The sequence below is a fragment of the Crocodylus porosus genome, unplaced genomic scaffold, assembly GCF_001723895.1.
Source record: "Crocodylus porosus isolate Cpor-Errol unplaced genomic scaffold, CroPor_comp1, whole genome shotgun sequence".
NCBI lineage: Eukaryota > Metazoa > Chordata > Crocodylia > Crocodylidae > Crocodylus > Crocodylus porosus.
In genome coordinates, this window is record NW_017728922.1 from 16,923,930 (window position 1) to 16,936,660 (window position 12,731).

Sequence of the window (12,731 nt, forward strand, 5' to 3'; positions counted from 1 at the left end):
GGCCGCGGCGCGGCAGCCCTGGGGCGAGCGGAGCAGGCTTTGAGGAGAGCGGCCGGGCAGCGGGTGTCGCGCCCCCTTCCCTGCGCCCGGGCCTCGAGCCCGCTCCCCCCGGGCCCGCCAGGGGCTGGATGGAGGCGCTGGAGCTGCGAGGGTGTGCTTCTGTCTCGGCCCGCGCTGGAGCTGGGGCAAGTGGCCTGGTGTCTCCCTCCTGTCCCCTGAGGCACGAAGTAGCTTCTCTGGGGCTCAGGCTTTGGCCGCTGGATCCCAGACAGGCGGTAGAACAGGAGCCCCGTGAGTGGGAGGTGGGAGGAAAACAGGCAGTGGAGTTGGGCTGGAGCTGCCCTGCTCTAGGTCTCTACCTTCAAGGACTCCCCATAGTTGTGCTGCCGCAGTAAACTGCCCTGTGATCTGGTCCCTGTTTGGTTTCCACCTCACCAGGCTTTCCCTCGGAGAGGTTGGTGGGCAGCTGCGCCATGTCGGATAGCGACCTCGGGGAGGACGACGGAGCCGTGTCTCTGGACTTGTCGCAGTCGAGCAAGAGGAAGAGGAGGGGGAACCTCCCCAAAGAGTCGGTGAAGATCCTCCGAGACTGGCTGTACGAGCACAGGTTCAATGCCTACCCCTCTGAGCAGGAGAAGCTCAGCCTGTCCGGACAGACCAACCTCTCGGTGCTGCAGGTGAGAACGTGCCTGGCCTCAACCTCTCTTGTCCATGTCTGCCCTCCTGGCAACTGTGCAGGCTGAGGGGGCAGCACAGTAGGCTGGGATAGGGGCCTGGTGCTGCCCAAGGATGTTTTATGTGGTTACCCCTTGTACTCGTGTTGGGTCAAGGGGATCTCTTTGAAAGAGCTTGGTGAGGTTTGTCAACAAACAATTTAAACCTAGCACTCCTGAGAGACATGTTGGTGGGAGGAGACCCATTTCACAGAAGCAAACAGACCAAGAAGGTTGAGATGCACAGCTACTTTTGTAATTGTAGCACGTTTCTGGGGTCCCAGGAGGCCTGCTGCATATTGCATGCACATAAATAGCCCATCCATATAGTACAGGAGTGCAGCTGTACCTCAGAGTAGTAGGGGCTGGAAAGGAGCAGTGTTTGGCTGTGGGACTGGGTTGCAGCCTTCATGTTTGCAAAATATTTGTTCATGGGCTTTTGTAGGCCCCACTGCTTGGCCCAGGTCTTTGACTGCCCAGTTCATTCATAGACTACAGGTCAGATGCAGCCTCTTTTGCCCAAACTGAATAGTGTCTACTAGAGATGGATGGGGCAGGGATTCTCAGTTCAATCAGACCACTATGTGGTAGGCATTTTCTTCCTTTCCCCAGCCTCTTTGTGTGTGAGGAGGGTTTAATTATTATCACAGGGCAGGGGTGAATGTGATCTGATTTGAGGCATATCTTCACCATGCCCAAAGGAGCCCTTGGGGAAGCATTTGCGGCTGAGGTGATGGGCTGGGCTGGACTGTGCCACCCACTTGCTCGCACCTGGTCTGAATGAATCATTTCACTTGAGGAGGACTTGGCTCAACTGAGGGGTGCCTGGGGCAGGGTGTCACCTTTTTTTTGTTTTTTGTTTTCTTTTTTGCTACTGTTGCTTGTTGAACAACTATTTTAAATACCTGTTTTCAGTGGCAAAAAATGAGGTGACATCTTCCCAGCATCAGTAAGCCACTGGCCACTTGGGTTCTCCTAGGCTGCTCTCAGGATGCCCACCTAGAGAGTCCAGATCATGGTGCTAAGGTTGCGTAGGGCTGTGTGAAGGATCCTGCAGAAACAGGCTAGAGACTGCAAGTTGCAGCTTCAGCAGGCCAGTCCTGGAGAAGTCGGCCTGTGCTGCAGTCATAGGCAGAAGGGGGGAACTCATCTCCTTCACTAGGATCTGTGCCAGGACATCCTCCTTATTTATTGGACCCCTCTTAAATGGTGAGGTCACAGCTGCATCTCTGCTTGCAGGCATGATGCTGAGAGGGTGCATTGGCAACCTGATGGGCAGGGGATCCTCTTAACTGTGCTGGGAGTTGTACTGCTTGTTTGGTCTTCAGGTCTGTACTCACCTGCTGCACCAGGAGGCTGTGCCAGATATGTAACACCTGAACCAGAGCATCATCTGTTGACACAAGTGTCTTGGTGGTTGTGGCACAAGTTTTTGCAGGCTTTTTCTGCAGTGGGGTGGCCAAGATCTCCTTGCCACAAACCAGAGGGCTGCTCAGTCGGGGGGGCTTAACTCAGCAGGCTCCCTGGGATCGGTGTGGGGCCCAGCCACCCACCAGTCCGTGTGAGGCTTCTTGAGAGCTGCCACCTACACACTTAATTCCTTAGCACCCCACACACTGTGTGCTGGGATTCCTTGCCTTCTGCTGTAGTGCAGCCACCCCTGGGCTAAAGTAGGGTAGCTTTTTAATAGAAGGGAGCAATGCCATCTAATGGGACAAAACAAGGAGCAAATGGCTAGAAGGGTGATAGCAAAGTGGACAGATTGTAATTGCCCTAGTTGGGGTCTGGCCAGGGGGCTGCTGCCCAAGTTTTGACCTCAAGGCACTTTCCAGTGATCAGAAGTGACTGCTGACCTTGTTCTTGTATATCTGACTTAAGAGATATCTGCCCTGCCTTAACACAGGGCTCATTGAACTAAGGAATCAGTGCCAGCTTCTAAGCGAAGTGCCTCCTCTTCATCACATCCTGTTGTAAATGAGAATCACTGAATTGCATACTGACCAAGACAGTGACTATGCTGAGCAGGCAGTCAAGGGCCACAGCCCTGCTCCCTGTGACAGCTGTGAGACAATACAGTAGCAGCTGGACCAGGCCACATGATCCTTTTCTTTCTCTGTGAAAAGAGAGAACTCATTGGAGAACAAAACAGAAGCTCAAGGCTCTGAAGCTGTACAGGTGACTTGGGTCCCTCTGGCAGAAAGGCTGAAGAGCCAGATTTTTAAGCCAGTCAGGTGCACGGTTGTCACCTCACTTCAATGCCTGGTTGTGGTGGCCAGCTATACAGAGTGTGATTCCTCTTATTTTGGATACCCAGAAGCTGCTGCAGCAAAGCTGTGTGACTGGTGTGGAGGCAGTTGGCCTAGTAGCACTTCTTCTGTGCATCAGATAAAGTGAATATTTTTGGCTGTAAATAACACAATACAGAGGGTCTAGGTTAAGGTGCTCAGAGCCCCATCTCAAAACAGACTGCCCTTTCCATTTGCTTTTCTTATCCCCTCTTCCCAGTTGTGCTATAGGTCTGTTTTGGGGGCAGGGAGGAATGCCTCTGAAGTAAACATGCTGTCACATCCAGATGTGATGTCAGCAAATCCAGGGTGTAGGAAGGATCGAGCAGGCCTTTTTCCCTGCCACTACAGAGAACCAAATGGATGTAGGCCCAAGGGCACAAATTCCTTCTAGCCGCACACTGAGCAGACTGCATTTGGCAAAGGTGGCATCTGGATAGAGGGCACTAGAGGTTCTCTCCTGATGTTTTCATTTAACTCCCCTGCCAGTTGCCTGGGCTTGTAGGGAGCCTCTTCAAATTGGTGGTAAGTACTGGCCACTACTCAGTCGAAGGCGTGTAGTGGTTTGTTTGTTTTTTTAATTCCCTGGGCTCTCCGCTCTGGGACTAGAAGCTGACATACTTTCAGTGGGAAACGCAAGATTTGTGAGGTGAGGTAATACCTTTTATTGGCCCGATTTTTGCAGCTGGGAGAGAAATTGGACAAGCCTTTAGGCACAAAATGCCCTTCCTCAGGTCTGGGAAAGAAGCAGATACAGCTTGAGCTGAATACCAGTTGGAACAATTGACTCCGTGTGAGCAGCAGCTCTTGATCTCCAGGGAAACCAGGAAGCCATGTATCTCTCTTCTTGCAAAGGAGATAAGAATGTTGTGCCTGATCCCAGGAAACCTGGGACTTAGCGCAAGCTTTGTAGCTTGTGGGTCTGGCATTAACTTAACATCCTTCCCTCCTCCCGCACTGCTTCTTTCCTTCTGTACCACCTCCCTAACCAAACCAAAACTATTCCCAGGAGCCCAGCAGGCTTTGTGTATGTTACCCATGCATCCACAGTAAGTCTTATACTGTGAAGGCTGAAGTGGGGACTCCTGTGTCAGGCCAGTAGTGTAAAACAGCTATGAGTGGCTTCCAGGGACACGGGGATGGGGACGGGACTGGTACTAGGGTAGAATGAATGCTGGCTTTAAAGGCAGGTTGACTTATTTTTATGGGGGAAGACGGTTTAAGGCAGAGCCTGTCTGGGTGGTTAAGCCCTGCCTTAGCTGGCTAGTTACAGAACCTGCTGCACCTTAATGTTCATTTAACAAGTAAGAGTGTGTGTGTGTGTGTGTGTGTGTGTGTGTGTGTAGGTGCACATGCGTTCATGTTTTTCTCCCCTTCTGATGGCAACCTGTGGTGTGAATCCACATGCAACAGCATTGTGTATAACTGGGAAGTGTGGCTGACTGCAGTCATTGACTTTCTCCTGTGGGGCCCAGGCCTCCGCTGCTGTAAATCATCTGAGGATCTAGTCTTTACTACTTGTTACCCGTGTTGTATGTGGCTGTTTGTAGGCACCTCCCTTTCTAGTTGTAGCGTCCAAATTGAGCAACCTGCATCAGGCAAATGGGGCAAAGCCCAGCAGGACTTTTTATCTGAGGAGTCTGTCTCATTTATCAACCTTTAAGAAGGTTAGAACATATTTATAGAGCCCAGTCCTCCTAGCAGTAAAATCCAGAACAAGACTTCCCCTTGAGTGAGAGCACAGGATTGGACCTGGGATGGGTCTAGAAGGAACTATTTAAGCAAATCAAAGTAGAACTTAATGTGTTTTTTCTCTCTGATCTTTGAAACCTCCCACAGAACTGACACAGACTTCAGAGGGAGCTTGAGGCTTATGAGATTGTGGGGAGGGTGTATTTATGTATGTGGTTAAAATAACAGTGGCTTGTTTGCAGGCGTTTAAGAAAATCTTGTTTGAAAGACAAAAAAACCTTCCAAGATCATAAGGGCTGTAACTTGCAGTAAGTTGTGGGATTTTTGACCCTAGGGGGAATATTTGGGAGAGATTAGTCACTTTATGTGATTTATACTCTTCTAATTGTTTTCTGTGAAGAACACAGTAGCTTTAATCTATCTATGTTTATATCAAGGTGTAGAACAGTGCATTGTAAACTGAATTGAACAAACTGCATTTCCTAAAAACTTTCAAAAAATAAAGTCAGAGTCCTGCACCTTTACTTTTATATATAATAAAATATTTGTATATAATAAATACTTTCAGAAGTTTATTTGAACTTTTTTTTTGTAGCTTTGCTGTTTGGGAAAATACAGGGAAGTGTTGGAGTACCATTTTTGTAATCCACTGTAGTATTAGTAGTTTCTCAGGGTCCTGGTCCGTCAAGTAATGAAAACCCCCAAATAATTAAACAAATCTGTACTAATACTGAACAACAACTCTGCAGTTAACTGCTCTTGCATTGTATCCCAGAGTTGGCTGCATTTCCATGACAAGTGGAAGGATTCTGGCTCATGTACACTTTGAAAAGTGCTTTGGGGTGGAAGGCACAACATGGACTGTCACACAAGCAATAAGTCCTCAGACTGATGCATGTGTTCCCTGCCCAAGTGCTGCTGACCTGTGTCTCAGCATGCAAACACATTAGTTAATTTGGCTGTCTATTTAGAAAGTTCCTTTCTTCTTTATTTTAACAAAGGAATTCTGTCTCCTTCCTGGCCAAGAATGCATAAACCTATTGAGGTAGGTGGAGTCTTTATATAGAAAGACTGCATCCTCCTGATCAGATCTGGCGCAAGGGAAGAAGGCATGCTAGGAATCTTGAAAAAATATCTGAGCTTTGCCCTCGGTTGGCTGGGCAGCCCACAGCATGGCCAAGCAGGCAGTGTGTTTTCAGGTTACAAGTGTGCAGGTGGTTGGTGGTCTGGATCAGCTGAGTTCCTATTTCCCCCTCCATCTTACCTGCAACACCTGTGGTCTGATATTGCAGTAAGTCTCCTGATCTCTCTCTGGCCCATTCCCATGCAGTAGTCCTGTGCTCTCTGAAATGGCTCAGCTGGTTATCAGGAGGATGGGCTGGCCAGGCTCCGCATTTGTTTAGGGTGAGTCCACCTCCCTTTGAAATCCTTGGCAAAGCTCACTGCCTCTACTGGGAGTAGGAGAGGGGTCAGGACCATGCTTGCTGTAGCGCTGCAGAGCTGCAGCAGAGCTCTAGCTCCCTCAGCAGAGAGGCAGCTGTTTGTAAATCACTGCTACTTCGAGAAGTCTATTCAGTGGCACTGGCTGTGTCAGTCCCAGTCTGAGTCTGTGTAACTGGGAATTCCCAGAGAAGTGAAATTCTCCGTAGAGCAGATGAGAGAGCCCAATGGCTCCAGCTGGGACAAGTCCATTCCCAACACAGACTTGGCCCTGCAGACATGTGACTGTCCTGAGCTGTACCTTGGTCCCACTTGTCTTATTAGCTGTGTTTCCATCAAATGCTGTTGCTCTTCAGCCTGATGCTTGTCTGGGGGAAGAGCAAGCTGTTTGCCTCTGATGTGATCTCTGGGCTGCATTCTGTCTGGCACCTCCATGACAGCTGAGCCTAGAGGAGACCTAGCAGACTGAAAGCACAAGGTGGCCAGGCAGACTCTGCCTTTGAGGCCATCCGTCCCCAAAATGGACAGTGCTGGCTGGGACGGGGTCTTTTGTGCAGTCATTACCACAACATGAAGCTGTTGTGTTCAACTGAAATGCCAAAGGAGGGAGGGCAGGTGGCAGCACCTCAGCCTGCCCTGTGCAGAGGAGCTTTAGAGAGCGGGGAGAGGCTGGGCCAACAATGGTCTTGAGCTGTTGCTGAGGGCTTTGCTCATCACTCTCCTTTCTGATGGAGGCCTGCCTTGTTCTGCTGCCGGACCGCCAGGGCTTCTTGCCTGCTGATTCACAGTAGGGATCAGTCTGACCGAGCTGTGTTTGTGTTTCCCCAGATCTGTAACTGGTTCATCAATGCCAGGCGACGACTCCTTCCTGACATGCTTCGCAAGGATGGCAAAGACCCCAACCAGTTCACCATCTCACGCCGAGGGGGCAAGACGTCAGATGTGACCCTGCCGCGGGGAGCTACCACAGGCTCTGGGGTGTTGGTGGTGCCTCCCATGGCCTCAGCTGCCACGGCTCCCTCCAAGGTGTTGTCCATGTCTGTGTGCCCACAGATGATTTGTCACCCTGCCCAGACACTGGCCAGCAACGTGACAGTAGTGAGCGCCCACAGCAAGGAGCGGGAGAAGCAGGCTGCCTTTCAGCGGGTGGAGCTGGACCCCCACCCCAAGCCACACCTGAGCACGACAAACAGCACCATGGCGCTGCTGGCCAGAACGGATGCAGCCAGCCCTACTAGTGGACTCTTCAACACACCGCCCCCCACACCCCCTGAATTGTTTGGAGAGGACTTCAGCAGCTTCCAGCTGCTGGTGGAAGTGGCGCTGCAGAAGGCGGCGGAGCTGGAATCTCAGAGGCAGAACGGGCAGCTGCCCCCCTCATTGCACGTGGAGCCCCAGGCTGCCCCGGTCTCCAAGTAGCCTGCCTCAGGCCAGTTCCTGCTGCTCTGTTTTTCCTTCCATTCTGCTAGGGTTATTCTGGTAACAGGTGGATTGTTGACAGGTGGATCGTTTTCTGCAGTGAGGATCCTCTTCCCAAGTGGGCTGAGCTCAGGCTTTCTCCCACCAGGAGCAGGACCTAATGAATCTGACTGCATCCACATCTATGCAAGCTGGCTCATCTCAAAAGCAGACTCCCTCTCCCAAGGTGCTACAGCGTCTTCATGGTGGGGGAGGGTTGATATCGTTCATTCAGCATCACTGCATTCTGGAGTTATCACATGGCTTCCACCTTCCTTTCCAACCTGGGTTTCTTATGTGATGGCAAGGGCATCACCTCTATCCAAAGTTGCCCAAAGGAGGTCAGCTCAGCTGCTTCGAAGGATCTCATAGGCTTTGTAGCTGAATGACCGTGACCTCTTAGTTTCACACCTCTTAGTACCACACCTGTTTGTTACAATGTTAGACTTTGTACAGAGTTTCCCTTCTGAAACGCCTACTAACTTTCTTTTTTCTTGGCGTAACAAAGGTCCAATCAGTGCTTCATCTTACATGGGGGATGAAAAGAATCTTTTCTTTGATGCAGCCTGGGAGGAAAAGTTCTCCTTATTTTTGGATTTGCCCCTTGGCTTCGGGTCTTCCTCGCATTTTGTGAATTTTGTTGCCAGCTGGCTCATAACCCTGTGGCCTGGAGGGGCAAAGATGGAAGTAACTGGAAACATTAAATCTGTGGCATTCTCTTGGGTGGAATGGATTGGAAGCCCTAAGGTTATATATTAGGGTTCTGTATATTGCCAGTAAAAACTCTGAGGTGCTGTTTAGCAATTTTATGTGCTGGAAACATTTCCTGATTGTGACTCTCTCTCTTTTTTTCCCTTTTTTTTTTAATTATTATTTTCTTTTTAAAGCCCCCCCCCCCCATTTCCCTGTGTTTCTTTTGAGGTCCAACTGAAGATGTGCATATGGTATCATGGAACAGACAAACGCTGACAGAAGCAGCTGAGGGCATTTCAGTGTGGGTGGGGAAAGTGGGGTGAACCTGACTGACTGTGAAATCATTTTTGTACCATTTTTTTATTCCTTTTTTTATTTTTTTGGTGGAAAGGGGATATTGTTTGGATGTGGAGTATCTGCTTCTCTTCCTAGAGTCGTAATATTTCAGTCTGTGTAAGACTGCATCTCCCTTTTAAGGAATGAGCAAGGCATTCCCTGAGAAGTAGAGTTGTCTTTGAATCAGCAGCAAGCTGACAAACTGCCTATGAAATGTACGCTGGTTGGAGTTTCCTGGAGCCTTGCTTTCATCATGTTGAATGTAGGTACTGCTACACTGGTGGGTGATCTCTAGTGGCCAGCTGGCTTATGCAAAAGGCCAGGTCTTGCAGGGCATCTGAGCCCACACTACATCTGCTGCAGGATTTGGCACATCCTTACCTTACCATGGCCACGACAACGAGGAAAACAGAAACCAACATCTTTAGTCCTATGAATAGTTGCAGTAGCTGGTGGGGGGAGGTTTGGGTCACAGACTGCAGGCAGAGCGGTTATGAATCCAAATAGCTGTGAGTTACACGACTTGCACCTTTTCTTTGAATTGCAGCTCTTGGGCTCTGAGCCAAGAGTGAATGGAAGCTGGGACAACCTGGGTCAGTGAATGTCCCTGTGTTTAAATATTACTGTTTCACTGTAAATGTAAGTTAAATAGTGATTATATACATACCTATCTATCTTGAGAAACACTAATCCTAGGTTATTAGCCTAATTATTATGTTGCATGAATAGATATTAATGTTAGCAGGATACGATGCTGCAACTTGCTATTGGCATCCGCATCTGCTGCAGACAGGAGATTTTGTAAGCAATAGAAAAGAGCAGTGCATTGTGGAACTTGGGACATTAAAAGCAAAAGTGACAGCTTATTGGGGGAATCTCTTAAGTAACCTTCCCAGTGGGAGTAAAAAGGAGAAATCAGGAGCTGCAAGTAATGCTGTCTGTAGTAATTGGACACCCCACTTCCTATGTCTCTCCAGGCCAGAGACTTGCTTCTCTGGCCTGCCCCTTGCAGTACTGTGCATCAGTGCATATTGGATGTGAAATGGGAGCATTCTGGTTTCACTTATGTCTTAGTCCCAGTATGTGCTGGTGCACAGGACCTCACAAGGGGTGAGGCAATGCAAAATCTACCTCTGGGTTCCCTTCAAGGCAGAAGGACAGCAGGTGCACTGTCTGGAAACTTCCTACCCTGGTAATCATGCATAGCATGTTCTGCGCTGTCATGATGGGGTGTGTTTGGGGAAGGACAGTTGCCATCAGCTTTTCACTACTTCCCCTCATGATTCCTATTTTGCCCCCTTCCCCCCCCAAGGATGAAGGGTGCAGACCTAATCTAGTGCCCCAATTCCTGGCTGTTTCATCCCCAGGCTTTTGATCTTTCAGAAGGACACGTCAGTCAAAAGAGCTTTCCTTTCTTCTGCTTCCTTCCCTGCCCTGGGAGAGTGGGCAGGCTGGCTGATTGGTGTGGGGGCTGATGTCTATGGCAGAAGGGAGCGAGCAGAGCTTCCACAGTCCTGCTTTCAGCTATCACAGGAGCAACACTGATTTATCCTGTATCATCATGGTGCTGCCCTGATTGGTTGGCTTTGGATGTGGCAAGGGAGTGAAGCAGCATGGGGAGGGAAGGAGTCCTTTAATGAAATTTATGGAGCAAAATGAAACGAGAACTACTGTAAATAACTTTGGGGTTTTTTTCCAATAAAGTTTTTTTTAAAATACATGTTGGCGAGTGATGTGGAAGTGCCAACCTTGAACTCTAAACGCTTGGGCTGCTTGCAAACATAAAACCCCAAATGGCACTTTACGTTAAACTTAGCATGCCCCATATTGAGCCCAGCACATCCCGAGAAGAGGTATTATGTTAGCTGGACCTGTTTTGCCCAACATCTGTATAGATTAGAGTGCCAAAACAGCCCCATTGAAGCACCCAATCTAATAGCTGATTTGATCCATTCAGGTGCTGTGGAGCCAGGCTGAACTAACACAGTCTTCTGGAAGAGGCAATTTATGGGGTTTTTTGGTTTTATAAAAATTCATGTCTATCAGCAGCCTTGACATCCTGGTTATGTGAAAGCTCATCCAGAGCTGCTACACTTTTCAACAACTGAGGCTCTGCATTAAAGATCATCCCCCATCCTAGATGTGACCAAGCCTAGGAGCTAGGTCATTCTTAAACCTTTGGCAGATTTCTTTGGAAGCAACAGGCCTGCAACCTCCTCCTGGGATTTGGGAGCCAACTTGGGTCCTTCCCTTAGTGTCTTCCCACAGCAGGGTCATGAAGGGCAAACATTTCAGCAGGGTGAAACAATTGCCCTTGGTGACCCTGCAGAACACATGTTACATCCATTGCTGTCTTGAGCAATAACAGGTTCCTGGTCTTGTTTCTCTGGACCTGAATAATTAAGAGGTTGTAGAATCTGTGGATCATTAAAGCTGGCACCATACCCCTCCTTCATGGTAAGGGGAGATGCTCAGGCTTGGATGCTTTGCCTTGAATGAAGTGACTTGCCATGATGCCAGTGTCAAGGTTCCTGTGACCCTGGGTACATGGGGTGTGTTGGGAGCAGGAGAGACGTGGGGAACGGGGGCATGGTACAAAACTGACCATCAGCTCTGCTGTACAACAGCTTGGTCCTGCATCTGCCTTCCACTGCCCTGCTGTCTGCAGGAGGTAAGCAGAACCTGCTCAGGAGCTCAGATCCATCAGAGATCCTGCTCGGGGTTTGACGCTGCATCTGGTATCTGAGCTTGCAGTGCCCCGTGGTGGCAGCAGGATAGTATGACGGCATCCCATGGGGATGGATAGGAAGCATCAACATTTCAGCCTGGATTGGTTTTTCCCTTTTTTCTGCTTAGCTGGGTTTTTTTTCCAGAGGTGGGTGAAGTTGGAGTCTCTTTGCTGTCCTCAACCTGGAAGGAGCCAGTGGGACAAAATGTTTAATGGCTGATAAAAGTCATATGTGTAAGTCAGGCGAGAGCTTCTAGTGGCAGAGTCTGAGGAGTTGGTAGGACACCAACTTGTGCTGACTTGCTGGCAATTTATTAGTGGAAGACCTATGGCATTGTTCAGTCTTACATTTAATGGAGCCATAAACCAGACTGGTATTTGCCTACAGAAATGTGTCCCCTGCCTCCCTATGTTGGACTCACAAGAATTGGCAGATCTTTTCCCAGGCTTCTACTGCAGAAAAACAAAACTGTCTCATGCTCCCCCCGCTTCCCCCCACCCCCCAGCTCTGGTGGTCACGGCCACTGCACTCAGCCACTTGATGATGTGGATTTAGGAAGACCTTGGGCACCCAACAAGTGAGACAGCAATTTTGTTTTCCTCCAATGGATTCTGCTATAACGGCCATTCTGTATTTGGGGAAGGCTGACCTTAGCAGTGGGTCAGACAGATTGGCTTCTGTCTGAGCTCACACTGACATTGTTGCCTTTACTCCGGAGGAAATACCAAAGCTGTTAAGCCACATCCTCAGCTCAGGTACAATGAGTGTGGGCCCACTTAACTGGCAACTCTGACTTGACCACCAGGCCCTTGACCACCTGGGTGATAGCAATCACTGCTTGCTGGAATTCACCATCCAGCGCAGGGTGTCAAGGGCCTGCAGCAAGGTGGTAGCCCTAGACTTCAAGAGGGCCAACTTCAAAGAGTTGAGGAGATTAGTGGGAGAGGTGCTGGGGTTCTTGACAGCAGGGAAGCTCAGTGCCCAAGATGAGTGGTCGTTCCTTAAGGAGACTACTCAGGGCCCAAGGGGTGACCATCCAAACAAGAAGCAAGGGGGGCAGGATTTCCTGAAAGCCCCCCTGGCTCACCAAGGGCATCCGGGAATGCCTGATAGCCAAAAAGGCAGCGTACACCCGGTGGAAGGGGGGTTGCTATCACCAAAGAGGAGTATACCTCCTCTGCTGGGGCCTGTAGGGGGCTGTCAGGAAAGCTAAGGCGGACATAGAGCTAGGACTTGCTTCCAAGATCAAAGATAATAAAAAGTCCTTTTTCAAATATATAGGGAGGATGAAGAAAGCACCGGGAAATGTGAGGCCCCTGCAAGATCCTCTGGGCAATCTGGTGGTTGCGCCAGAGGAGAAAGCAGACCTCTTTAACCAATTCTTC

At 49.5% G+C, this 12,731-nt stretch overlaps 1 protein-coding gene across 1 annotated transcript; it reads left to right on the top strand.

Annotated features, from left to right (window-relative positions):
• Window positions 1-6: 6 nt before the first annotated feature.
• On the top strand, window positions 7-10,337 carry TGIF2 (TGFB induced factor homeobox 2). Its single transcript, XM_019539744.1, has 2 exons — window positions 7-677; window positions 6,959-10,337. The coding sequence occupies exons 1-2, from the start codon at window positions 474-476 to the stop codon at window positions 7,547-7,549; spliced, it is 795 nt and encodes a 264-aa protein (XP_019395289.1). The 5' UTR covers window positions 7-473; the 3' UTR covers window positions 7,550-10,337.
• Window positions 10,338-12,731: the final 2,394 nt, after the last annotated feature.

What these genes read in the sequence shown, in the direction of transcription:
- TGIF2 (XM_019539744.1), top strand. Translation starts at nt 474, where the DNA reads ATGTCGGATAGCGACCTCGGGGAGGACGACGGAGCCGTGTCTCTGGAC. An exon ending in CCAACCTCTCGGTGCTGCAG is followed by an intron (nt 678 to 6,958) that starts GTGAGAACGTGC and finishes GTGTTTCCCCAG; the next exon opens with ATCTGTAACTGGTTCATCAA.